Source organism: Dicentrarchus labrax, unplaced genomic scaffold, assembly GCF_905237075.1.
Source record: "Dicentrarchus labrax unplaced genomic scaffold, dlabrax2021, whole genome shotgun sequence".
NCBI lineage: Eukaryota > Metazoa > Chordata > Actinopteri > Moronidae > Dicentrarchus > Dicentrarchus labrax.
This window is the reverse complement of record NW_026136706.1, coordinates 19,143,234-19,167,649: the sequence shown is the minus strand read 5'-3', so window position 1 is coordinate 19,167,649 and position 24,416 is coordinate 19,143,234. Positions and strand designations below refer to the sequence as shown.

Below are 24,416 nucleotides of genomic sequence, written 5' to 3'. Positions count from 1 at the left end.
ATTAATACGTATGTTTCTTTACTCGAGGAGTGATGTTACGATTTACACACATTTAAGCATTATAGGATGGCATTAAGTTGTGCTCAAAACCAGAGCTTGCAGTGCCTACTGTGTGTGACGCACATAGCTCCCCCCATGTGTCCGTGAGCAGCGGCTTTAACCTTTTCCCAGTTTCCCAGGTATCTCTGTTGCCTCTGAGCCTTCAGCGGCGTCTTCAGAACATCTCTGTTTATGTCACTCAGGCATTGTGAAATTGAAATTTAATTTATTATGACTGATATTGAGACAAATTATCTCGTAATCAGCTTTTACTATCAGGCTTCCCAACAGCATACTATCCAATTTATTTTTATGATTTTGAATTTGGAGATAGGGGCACCAAATGATTGGGGCGGCTACTCAAGCCTCTAATTACCCATACAGTATAGAAGCCACAGATGCAAGCAGCCTTGACAGAATTAGATGGCATCAGTTATAGATGAGAGCTAAACTGGGATGTGTTGGTATATAGTTCAAGTCAAGAATGAAAGAATTAAGCTAAAAATGATCAGCTTGCTCTACTTTCTTGTCGCAGGAAAAGCAGAGGATGGTAGCACGGCACAGAAATTCATCTGTTTTGACAGATTTTGCATTAGTTAGCACTTTTTGTCAGGATGAGAGAGCGAGACGGAGAGAAAATAGAAATGTGGTAGAAATTCCAGCAAGACAGGATGATCAAGAAGTGCAATTGGAATAGATATAGTAACAGTTTGGCCCTGAAAGGCAGCCATATTTAGAGAATGGGGAGGTGTGGGGTCAAAGAGATGAAGGGAGGTCTGGTCTAACGTGCTGAGTCCTCTCGGCTCTGTGGATACCAGCCCTCTGGGATACTCTGCGGCTTTATGTGGGCCAGCATGGCACAGCCTGCCACTGTCACCCACACCAGGGTTCATTGTGTTCAGAGACAACATGTATCCCCCCCAACCCCTCCACCCCTCTTCAATACTGTTGACATCAGCCCGTTTCTCTGTCACTGTAGGTCTCTGCTTTTCTATGATCAGTGGATTGATTGGTGGAGAAATCAGCAGCCTAATGGTTGTGCTGGAATGATGGATTACCTCTCTGTCCCCGACTGTTACATTTCAACTACAACATTATGGCCTAGTTCCATTTCAGTCTAAGTAGTTTCCATCCAGCCCAGCAGCTCTTTAGTGTTAAAAGCCTGAGCAAATCCAATAGGCGAGAACATTTTCATGATGAGGTGATGAGCAATAGGTGAGGTCAGGGGCTAATGGGACTTGCTCACACACTTGAATAGAGAATCTGATTGGCTGAGAGTATGATTACTTCATCTCGTCTATAGTCTCTGGCTGTTTTTCTCTCTTTTTCGGCTCTTTTTTTCGGTAAGTCTACATCGTGATTATGGACCTTGCAGATAGTCTGTGATCGCTGTTATCTCCAGCTTTCCCTCCTAATTTACTGTGCTTTAATGCGGTTGTATCATCGACATCCATCCAGGCAGGATTGAATTGTAAATGACTGCATGCTGCTTTGTGCCCCAGTTTCCTCTCACAGGAAATAAAAACAGTAATGGGTGAAAGAATTCAGCGAAGATACTACTCACTGCTGAAACTGGGTCAGTGCTCACCAGTACAGTGAACTGGCAAGTTAGACTTCCTGTCCACCTGAGTGGCAGCACTGCTGCCATCAGTGCGTGCGTGGGTGAATGTGAGGTGTTAAAAAGCACTTTGTCCTGTCCTCAGGTCAAAAAGTACTATATATACCTACTGCCCATTTTACACAGTACTTTCTAAAGAGCATAATCATTGTAATTATTGAGTGAAACAGCCCCATTTTCTGCTTAAACGAGCTGCGAAATGTGCAGCTGTGTAAAGCACAATAAGTGTACAGTAGTAGACATACTTATATGACTTATCGTAAATATTTTAAGTGCTCAGCATGTTAGCATTATCAGTGTGAGCATGTTGGCATAGTAAAGTTAGCATTTAGCTCAAAACACAACTGTGACAAAAAGGACGGCCTTGCAGAACCGCTAGCAACCGCTCAGCATGGTCTGTATGACGGCCCATGTGAGAACTGTCCACCACACTGAATGTGTACGTACTCAGGGTTGTTACAACCTTGGCTGTGTGGGAGTTTCCGTTGCTCTCCGACTCTGTAGTGGCCGCTGTAGACAAATCTATAGCAGCACATGGGGAGGCTTAAAAGTAATTTAAACCTCAAAACTTCAAATTCTTGCACATAATTTGTGCCTCTAAATGCTGCATGTGTGTAGTATACAGGCTGCTGTGACCGTTTTTATTTGCATTTACTTTCAATTGTCTCCTCAACTCTTGTAGCAGGTTTTACTGGTTTTACACACAGTAGTGTAGTAGGACCCTGCAGCACTTGTGGAATATTAACAACTGCTGGGGTTATTTAAAGGGCCACATAGCTCATCTGTGATCCACTTAAAGGACTCTTTAAAATCATAGCACTCGCTGACACAGCGCTAATGCTTCATTTAGGGGCCAGGTTGTGCTTTTTCATTACTGTATACACTCAAACGTGTCGGGTGGGTGGCGCTGTACTGTGTGGACTTACAGTAACTTCCACACTGCCCTCCACTGTAAGCTATAGAGTGAAGCAATATGCTGCAACATGCTGTCATCTTGGCTTTCATCAACTCACTTTCCTCTGAGTTGAAGTCCTCTGGGCTTGGAAAATCTAGTCTCCCTCCACAAGATGAAGAGGTAGGTGAAGGTTTGCCGTGAATATGTGGGAGGAGGGAATATCGCTTGCTGCTGCTCTAACCAGCAGGCCAGTGCCTTGAAGTGGAAATGAGTGAAGAAGAAAGGTGTGTGTGTGTGTGTGTGTGTGTGTGTGTGTGTGTGTGTGTGTGTCTGTGTGTGTCTGTGTGTGTCTGTGTGTGTCTGTGTGTGTGTCTGTGTGTCTGTGTGTGCGGAAGTGTTTTCGCTTAGGGAGTGTGTGTTCACTGCCTTCTTGTGTGTCTCTCTTGTGCCCCATGGCAGCAACAGTCTATTTCATTTTTCCTAAGGGCTCATCTGAAGTAGGTCCAAGAGTCAACCTTTGTCTTTGCCCTACAGTCAGGACAGAATCCTCTCTCTCTCACACACACAGACACACACACACACAATTTTCAGATATGTAGGATGCACACTGCTATCCATAAACATGATCTGCTTATTATTCCTGTCTCATCCTTCTGCTTTGCGTTTTTGTCAGCTGTGGCCTCTGATGTGCTTGGTCTACTGTGTGTGTGAGAAACAGCTGCCAAGGGACCCCTCGTCTTTTTTTTAACAACTCTCCTCCTTCTCTTCTTCCTCTTCCTGCTGCCAACAAGTTTCATGCTACTCTCTGTGAACCCAGCAATTTTCCAAACAACGCAAATGTTCTACTCAGCAATGACATTTCTGTGGCATTTCGGCAGGCTCTGCGGTAAAAAAAAAATGGGTGATTAGCTGTCAAGAAACTCTCTTCAGTTATTAGTAGCACACATGAGCATATGCTGACATCAGCCACAACTGTCAAGTGAGAAGTTTAAATGTTGTCAGGCGCATAGTGTATCATTATTATTTCAAGATGAATTTGAAGAGGAGACCTCCTCGGTTACGTTCAGCTGAGAGACTTTAGAAAACTAAGTGTGCAAACACATGTTTAAAGACGTCTTTGAAAGTACATGAATGGGAAAAGTCAGAGACAGGTAAGAAAGTAGCTGACTTTGTTCCTGGATGTGCCTGTCATAATCAAGCCCATGGTGCCTGCTCCACTTTCCATTCCCTGTCTACACCACCTATTTTCAGCCTTTTGATGAGTATAGACGTGTATAAGACGTGTATAAGACGTGTAGATAGTGTCGACGGAATACCAAGTAGATAATGAGCTTTCACTTCATTGGGTATAATCAGAGGGACGTGGGTGGGCAGTGAAAGTGGATGTGTGTTAATTCTATTATCAGAAATATCGATCTGTCCTTCACCACTGAGGTTTCGTATAGGATATCCTGTATCCTCTATTTTCTAAAGTAGTGTTTGTGCTTCTGAGGGCCCGTGAGTGCTGCTTGCAGCCTCAATTAGTTTCCTGCTGACCTAAACTGCCTCCTCTCCCCATGGAGCTTGCATCTTTCTCTGCTTTCTAAAACCTGCTTTCAATCTTGACAACTATTAAGCTGCTATAATCAATATTTTTATAGTAACAATGGATCAAATGACTACTTGTGAAAGGGGTTGCTTGTAGTGACTCAGGCAGAATCTAGCTGGTAAACATAGTGGAGCATTTAGAAGACCCAAACTAGCCTAAAAAGAGTGAATATTGCCTTTACATTCATTAACTGGACTCAAACATGATTCCAAATGAATGCTAATGTTGGTCTATGTAAATAAGTATGTTTGCTAATACGCTTGCCATTTCAGTGTTATAAGGTGATAAAATATCGTTGCTGTGTTTATGGTTGTGGCCAAACATTGATTAATGCAGGAATATGAGAATAATAAATCTGGTTTTCTTCCTGTGTCACCATTCTCTTCTGTTTTTGTTCATTTTGCAGGTTTGGGAAAAACTAAGAGGAAGACAAGCGCGCGTGATGCTTCCCCAACGCCAAGCTCAGACACAGAGTATCCCTCTAACGGCAGCGGGGGCGGAGGAGGAGGAGGCGCCGCTGAAAGAATCTATGACCTCAACATCCCTGCTGTGGTCAAGTTTGCCTACACACCCGAGAGAGATGACGAGCTGACCCTGGTCAAGGGCTCCAGGGTCATCGTGATGGAGAAGTGCAGTGACGGCTGGTGGCGTGGCAGTCAGGCGGGCCGTGTGGGCTGGTTTCCTTCCAATTACGTCCAGGAGGAGCTCGGAGGCGCGGGTGACAGAGGGGAGGGAGATTCCTCACAAACCTACCACGGAGGCTCCCAAGGAACTTTGCTGGCCAACGGGCGTGCAGGCGGCCCTGTCGAAGTGCTCCACTTGGTTCAGACACTGTACCCCTTCAGCTCAGTGACCGAGGAAGAGCTGAACTTTGAGAAGGGAGAGGTCATGGAGGTGGTGGAGAAGCCTGAGAACGACCCGGAGTGGTGGAGGTGTAAGAACTCGCGTGGCATGGTGGGCCTGGTACCTAAAAACTATGTGACGGTGCTGGACGAGCGGCCAGATCTTCCCTCCTCTACATCAAGCTCGCCGCAGAACCGCTTTGTGGCACCGGCACGCTTGGGGAAGTTCGCCGGGAGGGACTGGTACTATGGCAACGTCACCAGACACCAGGCCGAGTGTATACTCAACGAGAGGGGAGAGGAGGGCGACTTCCTCGTACGAGACAGCGAGTCATCGGTAAGTCTGTGGGCTGACGTCATGGCGGCGTTATGAAGGCTGGGACACACTCAAATTAGGAAGAAAAGGAGATATAATACATTTTGGTAGAAGGAAGACCAGAGTTTTGAAATATAGTTGCAAAATAAGAAATGTGAAGTAGTTCCTGCACGTTACAGGCCTGTATTTAAGAGCCAACTTAAAGGAGTAAAAATGTTTCCTAAAAGTGAAGAATATTACACATTTATCAAGTGACTCATTCCTACTAACACTGACGTGTCAGAGGGACCGTTAAGAGCAGTTTTTAACTGATTACATAATAATTAGCGTATATGTTCAGAGCAGGAAGACACAAGAATTAAACCTACATCTGCCCTATTGATCATTTCTGTTCGTCAAATTATTTATTTATTTATTTATTTGTGTGTAACCTTGATATAAAAAAATCAACCTTAATATAAAATGTGAAATAAATGAAATAAACATGTAGCAGTCTGATCAATGTGGGCCCAGATCTTACAATGTGAGAATACACTGCCATCTGCTGGAGTGCTGCTTGTCTCTCACTCTTGTCCTATTTCTCACCATATCAACAATTGTCTCCCCTCTTTATTTTCAGCCCAATGATTTCTCTGTGTCTCTGAAGGCGGCCGGTAAGAATAAGCACTTTAAGGTGCAGCAGTCAGACGGAGTGTTCTGTATCGGCCAGCGCAGGTTCAACTCCATGGATGAACTAGTGGAGCACTACAAGAAAGCCCCCATCTTCACCAGCGAACATGGAGAGAAGCTGTACCTGGTCAAAGCGCTGCTGTGATTCACACATCCTCACACCTACACTGGATCTCTCTCTCTCTCTCTCTCTCACACTCACACACACACACACTCACACACACACACACACACACACACACACACACACACACACACACACACACACACACACACACACACACACACACATTCACTCTTCATACACACTATACATACTAATGCCACTCCGTAACTCAAGCCTTAGCTCTGGACCCCCTCGCTGTGGTGTCTGTACATCCAGATCCTCAGTTTTCAAGTCTGACGCCCTCCTGTGGCGATCAGGTGAAACTCTTTCTAGCTCTACAAACAAGCAGTTAACCCCAAGACGGCGAGCACTGTGTCAGGAAATACCCAGCTGCATCCTTCATGTACAGCACAGTGCATAAAAAGCCTCTGTCTCTTGGATGTGCTAAGATTGCAATGTTAACAGAACGCCTGAGGCCTTGTTGGGGGTTGAGTTCTCCTTCTGATGTCATACATAATTCCATTTACTACCACGCACATTGTAGGTTACACCATTGCTCTTAATCCACACAGGAGGACGCTTAACAGTTCAGAAAGGACTCGGACCTCTGAGGGACCTTACGCTGGTGTTGTCCTGTCAAATTGCTGGCCATTGTTTTATTTTGTTCATTTATTTTTAAAAGTTGTTCCTGAGTTAACTTTTTGTTTTTTTTAAAGCTAATTTAAATTCTTCTCGGGAGGTTTGAATCATTGCTCTTTCATACAACGACTTCACAAAGTGACCAGAATCACTCTCTTGCCTTTTTCTCCTTATTTTCATCATTCCTCTACATGATTTCTCTCCCCATTTGAACTTGTGTCTTCTGTCACTTTTTCAAATTCCTCCTTGTTTCTGTCTCCACAGACCCAGCCATTAGCACCGATATTATTTAAAATCTGGATACGATACTTCTTGTAATATTTCTAAGGGGCAGTGGGTGGAGCATTAATGCAATAGGGGAGACCTCTGATTTCCTGTAGAGTTTGAATGTTTATCAATGTAACCAAATGTGCCACCCTGTACCCATACTACTGGCTCCAGGTCTGCACTGCACTCACCACACTTGGCATTCATTCGTAGCTCTATGCTCATGCTTTATATTGTGTCACATTGAACCTGTTCCTGTTCTGTTCTCCAGTATGTGTCTGTAGATACATGAGGATACTGACTGAAGAATAATAAAAACCTTTTTGGTAACACTTTCTGAGTAACGACACTTGATCTGCTCCAGGTCCGGCGAAAGATTGCAGTCTTAAAACGAGTGTATTTTAGCACATCTTGTGATTACAGAGAAGAGAATTTTGCAGGAAAAATGTCATTGTACACAAAAACAAATATAAATTAAAGAAGGGGTGGCCCTAAGTTCTTCATGTATAAATCACAAATTGTTATTCATAGGTTAACATGTGTTTAGGAAATACTTGTTACTAATTCGTGAAATCAGAACAACAATAGACTCACAAGGGAACAGCTATTGACCGTTGGGTAAACCCCTCCCCTGAACAACGATTGTCCAATTGTAACTTAGCAACTGTAACTAGGCACAGCAAGTCTGTCAGTCTGTCTTTCTAAAACCAAAAGCTTGAGTGAAAGAATAAGGAATGGATTAAACAGCGTGTTTATTTGCTCTGATGTAATTGTTAGCATACCTTTCTAACTAGATTACTACCTACAGTAGTAGCTGATTATTTATTAATTAATTAATTAATTACATTATTAATTAGTTAGATAGTCAGCTAATAAAATCAGTGGTCATTTAAGATAGCAAAATAGACAGATAGAAAGGAGAAGCCGGCTTTTCTCTGCCTCTGTCTGAACTCAGACACACTGATTAAATAATGACTGCACATTGTGAGTGGTAAAGTTTCCATTGACAGACATCACAACAGTAACCAAAGGGGCTTAACGAACGGTCAATTTATAATAACAGTCTTCTTTTACTGGCAAGAAACCAAATATACCGTCACCTGATTTATAATGAAAAAGATACTAGTCCTACCAAACATTTTCCTTGTTCATCTTCTTTTGCTCTGTGCATTTGTTTACCAATGGAAGTGTTGTTGATCATGGGGTCCTCAGCTTTTATATGATATATCTGAATGTTATTGAGCATTGTTATTTAATTCTTGTCTCCACTGTATGTATATATTCAAAATAAGATGAGGTGCATATATGAATCGTTAAGATCAAACTATGGTACTGTATCACCGACAACGTGATGAGAATTTAAAAACTTTTGTTCAATAAAATTTTTTGAAGAATACTACAATGACAATGATGTGTTGAAATGAAATGTATGATTGGTCGTCTTTATTATCATGTTAGTTAAACTTATACTTTTAAACTCCCTGGGCAGTAAAAATACGTTGGGACATTTGTTCCCTGAGCTGAGCCTGTCAGGTAATGCCTCCCTCCTACCTGGACTAGCAGACCAACGCTAACCACAGCCTTAAATGATAGGAGCCTGGGCTCCGTAAGGATCAACCCATGAAGAATTACTACCTTAACAGTGAAGTGAAGCCACAGTGTTTGCAGTATGTTCATTTGAAAGATGATTTGTTTTAAGTGTGTTACAATAAAGATATACAAACATGTTGGGAGCAGTTTGGGGTTCAGTATCTAGCTCAAGGACATCCTTGACATGTGGACAGGAGGAGCCACAGATTGATCAGTCCTACGTTTAATGGCTGACACTCCACCACCTGACCTGCATCTGTTCAATCTGGCATCCAAACCTGTTTTCCAAAAGTACAGAAAGAGTTATACAACCGCCAAAATTATAAACAGGATTGGATTGGAACTGAAATTCAGATATGATGTATTTTTGGATGGATGGATTGAAACAGGCTTCACCAACAGATGCCACTGAATTAGGAACAGATGCCACTGAATTAGGGCTAGGCGATAAATCGATTTTATCGATTAATTCGAATTTGTAGTTAAACACGATTTATTTTTAGTTAAAATCGGTTTTCTCTTGAACTTCCACAACACCGGCGCTCCCTTTGGGCTCCCGTAGGTCAGAGTGCGCTGACCCCTCCCCCCACCTCTCCACAGATACACACAACATGGCAGCAAACCAGGATGAGCTCGTCCCCAAAAAAGGCACAGTGTCGTCGGTTGTTCGGAACTGGTTTGGTTTTGTGGCGTCCGACAGTGAACACGACCCACTGCAAAGTTTGTTTGAAAGCTGTTGCAACCAAAAGGTAGCAGTACGACCAATTTACTCCAGCACCTCAAACAGAGGCATGCAGCCGAGTGGGAGATATACAGGACCGCAGTCTACAAATAAATTGATTCAAATCGTAAATCGGGTTTGGTGTGAAAAAATCTGAGATTTTATTTTTAAGCCATATCGCCCAGCCCACACTGAATCTTACACACTGAACTTTAAGTCACAACTTGGTGATAGCAAACCTAACCCATAAGAACCCAGACCCATTTTTTCTTGAAGGAACATTATGGGGGATATACCACAAACCAAGTGGAACTCATAGAACACATTTCTGATGTTTTCTCTTTTTAAATGTAAATTATTTGTTTTGTGTTTTTGGTAAATAAATACCCTATTAATACCTTAATAATTTGACATTAATTTTTTTTATATTTCTTCAAATATACTTTAAATTGAACAACAGGGCATATATTAATTCTAAATAATTGAAACAGTAAAATTAATTGAGGGGCTTATTACCTTTTTTGTTATTGTGACACAGACGTCACATCAGATTTTCCATGACGACTTTACGTTAAAAGCCCGATGTGACGTATACGTCACAGCAACATTTTCATAACTTGTTTTATTTTATTTTGTTCAGGAAATATGGTCAGAACAGATTAAATGCAATACAATACATACTATTAAAGAATTAGAATTGTTAAAAGGGTTTAAACTTACGTTAGTAACAAAAAGCAAGCTTTTTGAATTTAGCCATTTCCTTCATTTCTGTCATTTCAGTCACACCCACATTTTGGAGGGGACACTTTCCTGTCACAGTCACATGACTGTCATATGACCACCACACCAGGATGTTTTGTAGATGTCACTTAGGGACTTAATATGGAAGATTCATGGACATTTAAAGTGTTTGTGGCACACGTGTCACCATGAGTTCTTACACTGAATTTATTTAAATGTCTTGAGGCCTAATTTACAGCTCACTCCAGCACTGCAGTTTTGATTAGGTGCTTGTAATTTGTATGAAATGGCGTACCAATGATCAGTTAGTTGTAGAATGAGGTTTTAAATTCAAAAAGAGACTTACATGCAAACAAGTACAATATCGTTGATTAATATGGCCTGAACAAGCTAAACCATTTGAATGCTATTTATACATGAATGTATTACAGACTTAAAAAGGTGCCGTTGTTTGATATCATTACTTTTACTTTTTAGTAGCTTCTTCTCGCTGTGAATACTTTACAGCATTGCAGTGTTGCTGTGAGGGAATGATCTGAGAATTTGTGAAACTACTGTGTACAAACTCTGTCAGCCTTCAGGGGGATCAAGTCCCATTTGCCAAATAACTATCTCCTACACACTCTACCTGTCAGCTGGTGTGTAACCAGAGTCTGGCTAATGTTTGAGGTCACCTGAGAGGTGCATTTTGCGTCTGCGTCAGTCACGATTAAACTGCCATCTGCCTCAGCTGTGACTGCACCGAGCTGCCAACAGTTGGGATTTAATATCTGTTTGTGAGAGTGATGACTGAAACACCTCAGCACAGCTCCACACTGCGCTGTGGTTTATGTTCTATATTTGAGATTAGTTACCAGATTAGTTGGAAGAAGAATTCAGTTACTTTGTGTCTTAGACAAGATACTTACAGAGGGATGTCCATCTGCCACATGAACGATAACACAGGATGGCAATATATTTTATGGTAATTTAAAGAATGTATTCAACAACAGAGGAGAAAACTGTAGCTGAAATGTGGGCTGCAGTACTTTTAAATGTCCACATGATGGCAGTATTGGGCTTATTGCATTGTCTCATTATGAGCCTACATGTGACATTGACAAGAAAAAGGCACACCATTAGTTCAAAGCAAATAAATTTCATTTTTAAAGTGACCGTGGGAATTTCTTTTTTGTTTCCGTTTGGCTTCCTACTGTTTGATGTTTCAAACAACTCTTTAACAAAAGCAGAATATTTAGACACCTCAGCATCAGTTGTGTCTCTTGCAAATTTAATTCAATTGCAATTTGAGTTTGTGGATTTTAAAACGTAAAGTTTTGATTTATAGCAGTATCTCATAAAGTTGAATTTATGTTGCATTCAGGGATTTCAAAACTCACAGTCATCCAATAAAAAAGTAACAAGGAGGGAAGACCACAGGAGTTGTAACTTAACTGGTTTGTTTTGTGATATTAAAAGAGGAAATTAACTAAAAGCACGGCAACTTAACATTGAATCCATCTTAAGTTAGTAGATGACAGTATATGTCCAATAATTTAGAATAGAATAGAATACATGTTTTTGACTTTTGGTCCTGCAGTTCCACAGAGGATAAAAACACCCACAATTAAAGGAAAAACAATAAACAAAACAAAAAACAAACATCAGTATCTCAGCAACACACAGCTTCACATTAACAGTATCCACACGCCCCATAGCACACACACCTACACACACCTTCTGACAACAACCACATATTGCATAACCCTCGTGGTCGACATCCCACACTACCTGTTTGAGTCGAGGATCTCAGGGGAATGTGGGTTGGATCAGAAACTATTTTCTGTGCCAGTCTGATAATGGACTGCTCATAAAGATTATAAAGAAGAGAAGTTTAAAGGGATAAATATTTTTTAAACCCCCATAATTTGTATAGCAGTGTGTACCAGACGAGCAATTTGAGATTCCAGCTGTGCAGACAGGTTACCGTACCAGGCTGTTATCCCATAACTTATAATGCTCTCCAGGACTGCACTGTAGAAAAGCAACATGAACTTCTGCTCAACTCCATACACCCTAAGCCTACATAAAAAAATACCTCTGCTGTTGCAATCTAGAGCAGAGACTGTCAACATGGGCCTTCCAGCACAGTTTATTATACTATCAACAAATTCTGGTCCCAATTTAGTGTTTATTAAAATCATAATTTTTTGGAATTGAAAGCTTAGAGTCATGGCCAGCGGAGCACAAGACAATGTGTCTGTGACAAAACCAATTCCCGGACTTCACAGCACTTATAAACAGGGAGCCATAGTTCAGGTAACCAAATGCCTGCTAGTTAGTCACACTTTGTAAACTTGAAAATCATCAGGCACATTTCAAACAAAAAGGCATCTGGTACTTCACATAACAAATCTGAGGCAAAACTAATCCAAAAATGAACACGCTCTCCCACCAGAGGCCAACAAAAAATCCATCTGTCATTCATCTGGAAAGCAAATGTTATATATGGTAGTTACCTCCACTTAGCTATGGATGTGATTCCACAACAATAACTCAGCCCACTTCTAACAAAACTAAACAGACGCCTTAAACCAAATGCACAATACACCACTAACCAAACTTCAACCACAAACATACGGACACAAACAGGACAAAGGACCAGAAAACTACTCTCTCCACCAAAAAAAAGTAGCCCAACTAACCAAATACACCTACAAACTAATGGACAAGCTTTAATTTAGCCACAAGAGGCAGCAACTGCACAAACTAAACCAGGCTAAATTACCATTAACATTACCGTTTGTGGTAAAAAAAAAAAAAAAAAAAAAACCGACTGCAGCTGCTGTAATGTATACGTAAAATGAATAACTCAGAAGAGGGCAATGCATTCTTTCTGCACTCTGACGTGAGAGTGGTTCTAGGCTGTCTAGTCGTAAATATTAGAAGACCTCGGGTGTGTCATCTTCCTGTAATATGCTGGATTGAAACAAGAGCCGACACGCCCCTCTTTATTACCTTGTTTCTCAGGTGTAGCTGCCTATTTGAGGTGTTTTTCTCAAAGAAAACCCTATGCAGCAACTGTTCTGTAGAATTTGCTCCTTGCGCCAGTACTGTAATACATTCGTTAAGGCAACAGATGTGTGCTTCTTTATTCATCAAAATACAGACTGACCTCAGGGTAGGATTTTATTTTCCCTTTCCAAGGAAAGTTAGCTCAAAATGTTTGTTTGGATTCCAGATAAACCCCCCCTTTGTCACTGCTTGACTCAAGGCTGGTAGCAAACTGAAAAACCACTCAGGCGTACGCAGAAAAAGAAAAGTTGAGTTCAGTTTTTATAATGTGTGCGCTGTAGTGAGTGCTGTGTCGTGCAACAAGATGAAGGAAGTAGTTTAAGGATGATACTGCGAGTCAAAAGGGAGAGAAACAGGAGTGACAGTCAGATAACAGTAAGTGGAGGAGTATGGATGGCGGAACAAAGAAAGCCTCGTCAATACAGCAACATTACTGCATACCTGGTTGTTACCAGACATTGACAAGGTAATGGTTCCCCTATGTTGCTCTTTTCTTCCCCTCAAACCCCCACCTTAATCAGTGCCTATTACTTTCTCTTCTTGAGGGCCTGTAGCTGAAATCTCGGCTTTTTACTAATGGAAAAGCTTTTATCTTGTCTTTTTCATTACATTTACGTATATTCTTTCAACCCCAGGTTGCTTCTTTCTTCAAAGATAAGAGATGGAGATGTTCTGTATCATCTTACTGTAACCACAAAAGACCAAAACCATCAATGAAACTATCCTTTAAAGAAGACATTTCAGGTGCAGTCAAAGCGTATTCCTCTGTATTGCTGCAACTAACAATTTATTTCATTATCAATGAATCTGTGGCGTCTGAAGATAAAAACGGTTCATTCGAAGTTACTGAAAATACAACAGTTTTCTATATTGAGGTGATTATACACAAATGAAAACATACCTGTGAATATTATATTCCATTTCTGCCAAGATAGATGAAATTATGAATCAGTTATCAAAATAGTTATATTCTGTTACATACAGTAAAACTGTATTTATCTATTCTGATATGTTTTTCTTTTTTTAAATATTGGATACTTTTACCAATCAAGCCCTTTAAAAATCCTTCAAATGAAACAATCTGAGAAGGAAAAATCTTGATCTTGTTTTATGGTGTTCAAATATATTTCAGTCAGCCAACTCACGTTTGAAATGTTTATAACATCAGTATAGCATATTTAGATTTTGGCATCTAGGCTCTGACCTCATCATTCCCCGCAGATATGTTTACATAGAGATATTGGGGAGTGATGAGCAAATACCTTAACCCTCAGTCGGAGCCTACAGGTGGATGCTGGGATGGTGGTGGGGCTAACAGCGCAGCAGCAGCAATACGGATGCAGGGCAACAGCGGCATTGACAGAGCAGAGGGAGAGCTGGGAAATTGTGCAGTTTAAATAGATAACCAGATTGGAAGGGAGCACTTGGTTAGGGATTATGGAGTGAGCCATGTCATGTGTGTATATCAGTGCAGCTCGAGTTGACTGCCTAAACTAGCTCGCAGGCTTTGCTCCATATATGTCAAATGCCATATACCTCCATTGTTGTCCAGAACAATTCAAATCACATCAATGATGCACTGGATGTCCTGCTGCTGTAAAAATTCACCAGAGCACCAAAATCTGCCTGATGCATATGCCCACTTTCACGATGACTTAATTATTCTACGGTTCTCACACAGCTTCAACTTGGTTTTAACATTGTCCAAAAATCTCTGCATGATTTAATAGGTTGTCAGGAATATGGATTAATGGATGGATCATGTTATTACCAATTATCGAGGGCAACAGAAAACCTTTTTGTCCCTCACCCCTCCCCCTTTTTACATTCCTACACATGACAATGTGTTATCATACGTTTGCATCATTGTACACGGAGACTTTCCTGGATGAATAAAGGTTAAAAAAAGAAACTGCATTAATCCGTGGCTTAAAAAAGTCTCTAACAAATGCACCATTTACTCCTGTTTGACTAACATTTGCTAAAACAACTACAGTGCCCAGCTAATTTCGGAATCTATTTACCTTTAGAAAAATCTAACTATACATTTGTGAGACATTTTGAAAGATTTATTTCTGTGAGAAAGAATGGGTTTTGGGGTGAGACAGTACTTTCAGTACTTGTTAAAAACAAGAAAAATATGTGTAGAAGCTGACACTAACCCAGTCTGTTGACAAAGCACTGCAACTCTTCCTCTGACACTAGACAGACACAGCATGGATTCAGTCAAAGTTCTCCTCCCTCTGCCGATGTCCTCAGAGAGAAACAAACACCCACAGAAGAGATAGATGGATGGAAATCAGAAAAAATAACTACCTTTACACCCTGTGGCTGAATGTTGGTACAGTCTGTCTGGATACCAGGTGTGAAAACTATCTGGGACATTCTTCTTCTCATCCACATTTCCACTCTTCCCTCTGATTTTCTCTCCTCTTTTCACCTTAAGAAAAAATAAATCCATATTAGTCCAAGCAGCCCAAGGCTAAAGATCTCCTGCTGAGCCCCTGATGGCTGTGACAAGAACATAGTTAAATATATACTGTAGTAAAAATAATTAGTTAGGATGTGTGGAGGGATCCAGATGTGACCTCTCATTTATTTCACACTCCATTGCCTAAAAACATTTTAATGACACTTTTTTTTTTTTTACATTAGAAAGGTTATATTCCTCTCCACAAAGCCAATGGACAGGAGAGGTGTGAAAGAGCCTCGCTGACGTGCTTTGGAGACAAGCAGGTGTAAAGAGGCATAATGTGAAAGACAAACATGTCCGCCTTCCTGTCTATTTCTAATCGAGGTGCAGTCGTCATCCTGAAATCAGTCTGAGAGAGGAGGACGAGGGACAGGAGCACGAGCACAACCTCCTGCTGATCAGGTGAGAAAAGACAGAAGATGATATTTGATAGTCCTGACACACATGGAAGCTTTTTTTCATCCTCACAGATACGTTTCAGTTATGTTGTAGCCTGCATGTATTTTTTCTGAAAGTATTACACTTCACATCCTGTTTTTATGCTTTCATCAGGTCGAGCCCTTTGTGTCCTGTCTTACGGTTGAACATGCATGCTCTGTGTACGTCTGTGCTGCTCTGCTCCCTTCTGCTCGGCTTCCTGCATCCTACAGGTGTGTCAGCAGCTCAGGGCATTACACATGAACAGACTCTGACATCGTAACATACAGTCATTTTGACATGATGGGCGAGGTGTGAACATTATTTCACACCTCTTTCTGTGTCTGTCTCCTCTGACAGGAGCAGAGGAGAGCGATGCAGCCAGCAGGAGGGAAGAGAGGCAGAAACGAAGCCCACCCTACTGGGGCCTGTGGTCGTCAGACTTTTTCGGGTGGTTGGAGGAGCTGCGGGCTCAGGCAGCTCACGAGGGGATGCAGGACCTGGCTCGCACCTTCTGGGCTCACTTCCCCATTGCCAACGAGCTGGGCTACGATGGTCCCGAGTCTGACCCGCAGCCTGAGGAGTGAGGCAGAGGAGAGAGAGGGTGCAGATTTAGGAGTCTGAGGGTGGGTCGAAGCTTTAACATGTGTTCAGATGTTTACAGATTAGACGATAAACAGGCTTGGAGACATTTTAACCTTTGGGCTGTTGTTATTTTGTATGTATAAAAACAATAATTGCATTTTATCCCCATTTTTTTCTCTTTTCTTTTGAATTTCTTAAACCCAATCTGGAGAAAAGTGCTGAAGTGGTAACCCTTCCTTTTGACACAAAAAAATATAAAAAGGAATACCAAATAAGGAAATGTTTACCATTTTAAATCTTTTATGGGTTATGTGTAAATAGACGTAAATATTACACACTGCACCTTTAACTGTAAGATCATTTTGAAGCCGGACTGTTGTGTATTAGACTGCATTGGTTTGAGCTGGGTGTGTCTGATAAATTGGCAACTGACTGTATTTTGCCAGCAATACTTATGTTCCTTTACTTAAGAATATGTCCATGTCAAGGTAATAAAACAATATTTAGTGTGTTTTATTGAGCTGTTAAAGAAAACTGAGCTGAAACTAAAAACCTAAATGTCTTCTTCATCTTTTAGGTAATAAAAAGCTTTTACTGCAGTCGGATTTCTCTTTGGGGTTTTGCTCCTTAAAAAGTTTGTGTGAGCTTTGAGAGGCATCTGGGATGTCTGTGTGCAAAAGTGTCAGACACTGCAGTAAATCTGACTCAGGTCACAACACAGGACTGTCAAGTCAAGGTGTCATGGAGAAGAGGAGGGGGAGATGGAAGGAGAGTTAGCGCATGGACATATATGACAGGGGTGCTTTATTCTGCTGTGTCGTTGTAAGAGAGTGATCTGGCGCATTGTATGGTTTTGAGGGGCAAAATAAAAAGAAAGCCAGAATCTCTCCACCACAGTGTGGGGTACATTTGAATGGGCAAGCTCAAACTGGATGTCATATGATGATTTTGCAGCGATGAAAATCATCCTGTCGGAAGCACCATGTTCTCTCTGCCCCTCATGTTTTTCATCTCCTCATTGTCATTCTCCTCTCTTACTCCAATCTGCTCCACGGCTGAAGAATTACAAATGGCCCCCGAGGGACATATATGAGAGAGAGCGTGTGTGTGTGTGTGTGTTTGTGTGTTTGTGTGTGTGTGTGTGTGTGTGTGTGTGTGTGTGTGTGTGTGTGTGTGTGTGTGTATCCACAATGTGTTTTCACGCATTCAAGCAAAGATTTTTGAATCTCGCACTCAGAAAATCTGTATTCATATCTCATGAATCCACAGATATCTGTTTTTTCCTTTAGTATTTTTGTTTTTCATCTAAATGTGTGCTTGAGGACAGGGAGCCTTTCATAAAAACACTGTAGAGGTAGAAGCCAAGGACTGCTCCTTCTCAGAGGTATCTGATGAATAAAAACACAGGGGAAATCATGTCTATAGGCACGCCTGCACTCTGAACAGAGGTTTGTGCCTTTCACTGAGCTTTACAACACCCCAGTCATGACAGTTCAGTTCAATTCAATTCACTGCAGATTTGAGCTGACCTCTTTTCTTTCCAATACCCAGTGTGAGTGCACACTTAAATTCTGTTTGTGTGAGAGAGCACACAGTTGGCGAAAAGCACGCTTCATAAAGAGTGCAGCCATGTATGGCAGAGCCTGAACAATGAAATAAGGAAAGCAAGAACAAATGTATGACCTTCCATTTCTTCTCTCTTTCTGTCTTTTGCTTTGTCTCTCCATCTTAGTTCCAAAATACATCATGAAAGTAGTGCAGTCGCCTGCCAGCTTCTGGGTTTCCTGCATTCCAGCTGTACTTGTGAGAGACAGAGAGACTGTTTGTAGTTCCAAAGCAAACACTTTCCCACTCTGACACACAACAACAACAATCTAACACAATCTTCCCCATAAAAATGAAAAGTTGAATTCATAAAATAGACCACACTCATGCTCAATGTATGTAATTATGAATCCCACTGCTTTATTGCCAAGATACACCCTGGGTAGCATTCAAACGCTAGAACTGGCCAGGTGCCTGTGTTCGCCAGGTGATATACAGAAGTAACAAACTAAGAATCTAGCAAGGAAAATTGTGGTGGATGAAAGGGTTAAATACAGATCTTGTTCCATGGTGACGGATTCGACTCTGTAAGACAGTTTTTAAGACTTGTCTACAGTTTTCAGTTGCAGTTTAATTGGATTTTAACAAAACCACTTAGGTTTAGTAAAATATCATGGTTTGGGTTAAAACTGACGTTTTCACCTTGTTAACCACGTGTTAGAAAGCCTTTCTGTCAGAAAACATATCCCACTCAAGTGAGCTTGGACGCCTGTTAATCCTAGCACTTGAATGCTATTCATGGCGTGTCTTGCCATGAGCCGTGGGATCCATAATGCTGCTAATTTGTCCTATTGGCCACGCACAGCACTCCAATGAAAAAAATCAAATAAATAAAAAACATTTTCCCTTTAGAAGTTTTATATTTGTAAAAAGCCTAGAAAATATATTTTAATGTGCATAACATCATCTCAAAGTAAAGTCTATGGGCTGAGTGGGAAAGCACAGGTGAAGCCAGTGGGCCAAAGGAAACTGGGAAACCAGAAAAGCTAGAAAAAGCACCATCTTTGCTGGAAACTATGTGAGAACAGAAGTCAAATTGAAAAAATTTGAAAGATTGTACAGTTCTAGGATGATCAAAAGGTAAAGGCAACATAAAGGACACACCATGTTGAAATGAAGCACCGCGGGGAAGAGGATAACCTCCCTGGGCCAAAGGTGTTTAATCAATAACCCTAAGGGAGGTTCAGCTGGGGCTTAAACTGTAGAGCAGTACATGCAGTTAGACAAAAATATTTCAAAGTCATGCTGCATTCTAATTTTATCTGCAGCATCACACTGCAGTAATTACTGTAGGCCCTTTTGATCATATTCTTGGATGACAATGGGACTCAAGACACCCACTCTGCCTCTCATATAGCCAGTAAACAGAATTGATGTTTTCAACAACAGCAAAGACATCCTCAGGTATTTCACTGTTGGTCACTGAGTAACTGTTGAAATTGATTTCAAGAAGGTCTTACCGCTGCCCAGATTTCTCCTCAGCTATTTTAGCGTAGTGTCAGAAAAAGCTGCTGTAATAAATATTGCAAAGACACCGTCGATATGCATAAAAATGTTTGTGAGTTTGATTTACTGTGCACAGTTGCACATGGTTACCAGAAATTAACTTCAGATAGTTGAAAAAAAATTTTGTCAGATGAAAGCACAGTATTTATGTTATGTTACTTGCTTCAGAAATTGCATGTTACACTATTCTGAAATCTTGTATATCTTTTAACAAAGGAAACCTACGTGACAAACCTCATTCAGTTACCTTAGAACTCTGCTTTTTCTTTCTTCTCCGTCACTGCTGTTCATGTGCTGTGTGTATGGGATATGGAAAAATACCTGGGACACACATGAAAATTCATTTAAGAGCGGAAAAGCTCCCAGTTGCAGTCTTGTTTCTGCAGGCAAGGAGGTAAACGACATTCCATCTCCATAGGCCAGTTTCAACTTGGAAAGTCTGGGTTGACGCCCACTCTTCCCTCTGGTTGTGCAGTAGTTTATGCACAGTTGTTGCCTTTAAGCAGCTCTGTAAAGACTGAGTGGGTACAAGATGGCATCCCAGCAGCTCTGTTGGAGGGTAATGGGGCTAGCGGTATTGCTGACACTGTTGGCTCTTAGAGGTGAGCTCAATCCTGTTCTTTTCTTTGTCTAAACGTCTGCTTTACTAATGATTTAACTGCTTCTAAAAGGTCACATTCTTTGGTCTACCTTTGTCTGTCCTTCGCCATCTGGTCTAGTACTTATCTCTAGATTTTAGAGGTAGTTTAGTGGTAGCATTGGCAGGTAGAAAGATCAATTACTGCATGTCAGAGCAAGTGGGATGTAATTTAAGAGAATGGTCACTCTGAGGAAGCATCAAAAGGAAAAAGCAGGCATTAGAAAATAAATATGAGACTGGCAATTTTCTCTGTTACTGTCTTCTTTTCTCTTTCTGTCATATATAGACTTAAAATAACTTTGATAAGGAAAATGAAAATACAATGAAGAGAAAATATAGACTTAATAGATGAGAGCAGTGTAACAGAACATCATTTAAATCAGTATAATCTACATTTCTGCTGCACAATTGTGAAAGCACAGCAATGTGCTGTTCGTAGCTCATTTGCAACACATACTGGAGAAAAAACACATGCAAACAATTTTCTCCAACAGCAGCAATCCACTTCTTACCACACAGTGCACATTTTTCGGGCTGAAGCCAAGCTGGAGTCCACCGTAACATATGGACTGGATTTCTCTGCATATTCTTAGGTACATGGTGTTCTGTGGTTTTTAGCTTTTCAAAAAACAGATTAATGAAACCCTCCAAGACTAAAGGAAATGTGTCTCAGATGTAAGGAGGGACTTCAGTGCACTCCCTACATGTATTGTGGAAGGTAATCTGACTGAACTGGCTGTGTGCAGAGAGGTACAAGATATCTCATTAGTGCACACTTTATGAATATTCGCCACACACAGTATAGCTCCATTGCTCCAATGGGAGAGAGGAGCAGCAGGAAGGAAGTCGCTGTAGCAAATATATTTACATGCAAATTGGCCATTAACTAGTTTCATTGGATGTGTGTTGGAAACTTCTCCTTTAATCACACTCAATGCTTCACTTTGACATTTGCATCTATAATGACAACTGAGAACAAAGTCCTCCATGAAACTAGTTTAGATAATGGGGGGGAGTGCTAAATAAAAACCTATTTAGAAAATCTGCTGTAGTGCCAGTGGAATAATCAGAAAAAATAAAATTCAGGTTTGATGTAGCTTTGACTAAGAAAATAAAGCTGGCGTTTTGATGAGCTGTATGAATTTTGAGCCTTTTACATCTTTTAGAAGTGTAGCGTTGGTCTTAAAGATCATTAAAATAAACTTCACTTCTATTCTGCTTTACCATAACTGGCAAAAACTTACAGTTTACACCAAAAATAAACATTGTGCGTCATTACAAATGAGCTGATTCAATTGTGTTTTATGTATTAAGACTCATGTCATGTCATGAGGAATGGGGTATCATACTGCAGCTCATTATCTCTCTGTTGACTCTCCTTGACAGATGTATCCAGTGACAGCAGCCTGCACAAGTTCTTAAGGAAAAGAGATGGTAATATTTTTCTTATTGGTAATATCATACTGCTGATACAAAGACCAATTCCTGTTTGAAAATGCCATTTCATTCTGTTGTCCTATTGTGCTTCCATCCAGTGGCAGGAGCTGGTACTGCCCCCTCAAAGTCCTCTGTCGCTGTCTCTCCTTCCAAGGCTCAAGAGTTTCTGGCAAAACTGAGCAGAACCAAGAGGAACATCTGGGATCGCAGCAGACCAGATGTACAGCAGTGGATTATGCAGTTTATGTACATGGGGTTCGATGAGCAGGTGGGTTGCGTCTGTTCTGAAATCTTCCAATACAACAGAAACAGATATCAGTCTGGGCCAAAGTCAGTGGGGCTGTAGACAGCTGTCTACAGCTCCACTGGAGACTGACAAGTATTATACTGAACAAAACTGATCTGCACAACAAAAACAGCACATAGGTTTACCACCTTTTAAGGAATGACTCTTACATTGGGGTTTGAAGTAAAGAACATCTTCACAGCAGAAACATTTCTCTCACCAGATTCGTATCAAGAACTTGTTTAGTTTGCCTTCTCTCAACAGCAAACTGACCAGAAATTCTTCAGATTATTTGCTACCCATATTTTTGTTTTCACAACCTAATGTGACAGGGTTCACTTGTATGTTAAAGGTCTAGTGTGTAATATTTAGACGGATCGATTGGCAGAAATGGAATCATATTCATATGTATGTTTTAATCAATTAATTAATTAGCTAAAAATAAGAAGTGTATTTTGTGTTTTTGTTACCTTAGAATGAGCTATTTGTATCTACAGAGGGAGTGGGTTCTCTTCTACAGAGGCCGCCATGTTGAACTTGTTTCTACAGTAGCCCAGAACAGACAAACCAAACACTGGCTCTAAAGCTCTTTAAGGTTTGAGTATTGTGGCCACCGTACTTTATCCTGCATGTTTGGAAGGGGAGGGTGAGGCGAGTTGGTTGCAGTCTGCTCACTGCTCTGTGCCACTGAATTCTACATACTGATCCTTTAAAATACCACTTTAGCAGTTTAGTGTTACATAAAAGTTGAGAGATGGATTAAAAAGAACAGTCCACATAGAAGCAACAGAGGCCAAGAATTACACTTTTTTCCCAGTCAAGCTCCAAATTCACTGGTTCCTAGACTTACCGTAGCGCACCTTGTGTTGTTTGTTGGTCTTGATAATATATCAACTGAAAAGTACTAACTGTGAAAAGTAAGTTGATTTGGAAAATCTGTGAAGGTACCCTTTCAATGGCCCTTCAGCAACGCAAGTGCAATGTTGTGTTTAGATTTAAGATCACTAAAGACCCTGAAAACCTATTTTCTTAGCGTCTTACTGTGAGCAACGTATAAAATGTGTTGTCACATACAGTACTTTTGTGCACCAATCAGGATTATTAATTTATTATTAATAAATTTATATTAATTTACACTTGTTGACAATTGCAACACCACTGCCAATCAGAGCTGATGAACCCACAGCCACCTACTCCAATGAGCGTTTTAGTGTTAAACTCCTATAATAAATGATAGCTCAGGATGATGATGGAATATCTCTGTTTCTTTCTCTTTGATGTGTTAATGTTGTGACTGTTGCTTCTTTAGTCATATTTCATTTTATTGACATAAATATGAAACAGATAAACAACGCGATTAAAACTTTAGTAGTCTGTATCTTAAAAAATCTTCTATCGCAGATATGTGGGGAATAAAAATGTGGAATGACAAGGTAGTCTGATCTAAAAGATGGTCTTTTCGAGAAAAGAACAGTTATCCTCTCAATTGTCGCTGTCTGACTGAATAGTACAGAGCTGGAACACATGAATCCCTTCTCTCGCAAACAAATATAACCCCACTTACAGAGGCCGGTTCAGTTTTTTTTCAGGTCAGTGACTGTCATGAATTCACCAGGGACAGTGAGGAATGGAGGGAACAGATCGTAAGAACAGATAAAAAGGCAGCAGAGTGCACAATATAACCCCCCTGCCACAACCACTTTTGACAGCTGACAGCCTTTTCGTTTCAGCCAGTGCAGCAGTCTTTGTATGCCATTTGCTGTTGCTTCCTTAAAAGGCCAATGCTGTGAAAGCATTGGCCTTTTCAACGTTTGCCTTTCATGCATGTCTGCTGACAGTCTCAGTGGACACCTTATCAGCTGCCTCTGTGTCTGTTAGCTTGAGATTTGTTGAGGCGGAGTTTCTTAATGAGTCAAGCCTGTGGTGTATTTTTCCTCACCAGAGGCTGGAGACTGACCTGTCATACTGGATGGACATGGCTCGCTCCACTGACCAGGGACGTCAGCACCACTATGATGAAAACTCCCCCACCGGCCCGCGTGACCCTGGTTCTTACAGACATGGAGCTAATGTCAACTACGATTACTATTAACTTCAGTCACAAACACACAGAGGTCAATGCTTCTGTGAATGGTCAAAGGGTTTGTTTTGTTTTAGTAAGTCTGCCTTCTGTTTGAGAGAACACAAGCTGTTATAGTTTCACACCTACCATGCAGCTGTCAACATCCAACTACTTCACAGCTGCTGACTTCTTTGTTTTCATTTGATACGCCCACCAGTATAATCCACTCTCAACCTTTTCTCCCCATATATTCATCTTGGCACTTTTCTTATCAAGAGATTATTGTAAATAAAGATCTGGTTTCATACTCTCCCCTGCTT

The 24,416-nt window shown here is 40.9% G+C and overlaps 3 protein-coding genes and 1 long non-coding RNA gene across 5 annotated transcripts in view; 3 read left to right on the top strand and 1 right to left on the bottom strand.

Moving 5' to 3' along the window:
* LOC127366118 (cytoplasmic protein NCK2) overlaps window positions 1-8,375 on the top strand; it is a 35,566-nt gene extending 27,191 nt beyond the window's left edge. For both annotated transcript variants that reach the window (XM_051404870.1, XM_051404869.1), the window contains exons 3-4: window positions 4,547-5,319; window positions 5,918-8,375. In XM_051404870.1, coding sequence (XP_051260830.1) covers window positions 4,547-5,319; window positions 5,918-6,112 — 968 coding nt within the window. In that variant the 3' untranslated portion in view covers window positions 6,113-8,375. The remainder of the gene's footprint in view (window positions 1-4,546; window positions 5,320-5,917) is intronic.
* Window positions 8,376-15,353: 6,978 nt separating this feature from the next.
* otos2 (otospiralin 2) lies at window positions 15,354-17,163 on the top strand. The gene is made up of 3 exons (XM_051404880.1): window positions 15,354-15,960; window positions 16,111-16,208; window positions 16,336-17,163. Exons 2-3 carry the CDS (start codon window positions 16,145-16,147, stop codon window positions 16,560-16,562), a joined length of 291 nt encoding a protein of 96 aa, XP_051260840.1. The 5' UTR covers window positions 15,354-15,960; window positions 16,111-16,144; the 3' UTR covers window positions 16,563-17,163.
* Window positions 16,469-20,095, bottom strand: LOC127366127 (uncharacterized). Its single transcript, XR_007885291.1, has 3 exons — window positions 19,919-20,095; window positions 18,244-18,355; window positions 16,469-16,551 (listed from the first exon to the last, which is right to left on the bottom strand). It is a non-coding gene; the product is annotated as an uncharacterized LOC127366127 (long non-coding RNA).
* Window positions 20,096-20,104: 9 nt separating this feature from the next.
* ecrg4a (ECRG4 augurin precursor a) lies at window positions 20,105-24,406 on the top strand. The gene is made up of 4 exons (XM_051404879.1): window positions 20,105-20,273; window positions 21,698-21,745; window positions 21,847-22,016; window positions 23,977-24,406. Exons 1-4 carry the CDS (start codon window positions 20,204-20,206, stop codon window positions 24,124-24,126), a joined length of 438 nt encoding a protein of 145 aa, XP_051260839.1. The 5' UTR covers window positions 20,105-20,203; the 3' UTR covers window positions 24,127-24,406.
* Window positions 24,407-24,416: the final 10 nt, after the last annotated feature.

What these genes read in the sequence shown, in the direction of transcription:
- otos2 (XM_051404880.1), top strand. Translation starts at nt 16,145, where the DNA reads ATGCATGCTCTGTGTACGTCTGTGCTGCTCTGCTCCCTTCTGCTCGGC. An exon ending in CGGCTTCCTGCATCCTACAG is followed by an intron (nt 16,209 to 16,335) that starts GTGTGTCAGCAG and finishes CTCCTCTGACAG; the next exon opens with GAGCAGAGGAGAGCGATGCA.
- ecrg4a (XM_051404879.1), top strand. Translation starts at nt 20,204, where the DNA reads ATGGCATCCCAGCAGCTCTGTTGGAGGGTAATGGGGCTAGCGGTATTG. An exon ending in GACACTGTTGGCTCTTAGAG is followed by an intron (nt 20,274 to 21,697) that starts GTGAGCTCAATC and finishes TCTCCTTGACAG; the next exon opens with ATGTATCCAGTGACAGCAGC. An exon ending in GTTCTTAAGGAAAAGAGATG is followed by an intron (nt 21,746 to 21,846) that starts GTAATATTTTTC and finishes GCTTCCATCCAG; the next exon opens with TGGCAGGAGCTGGTACTGCC.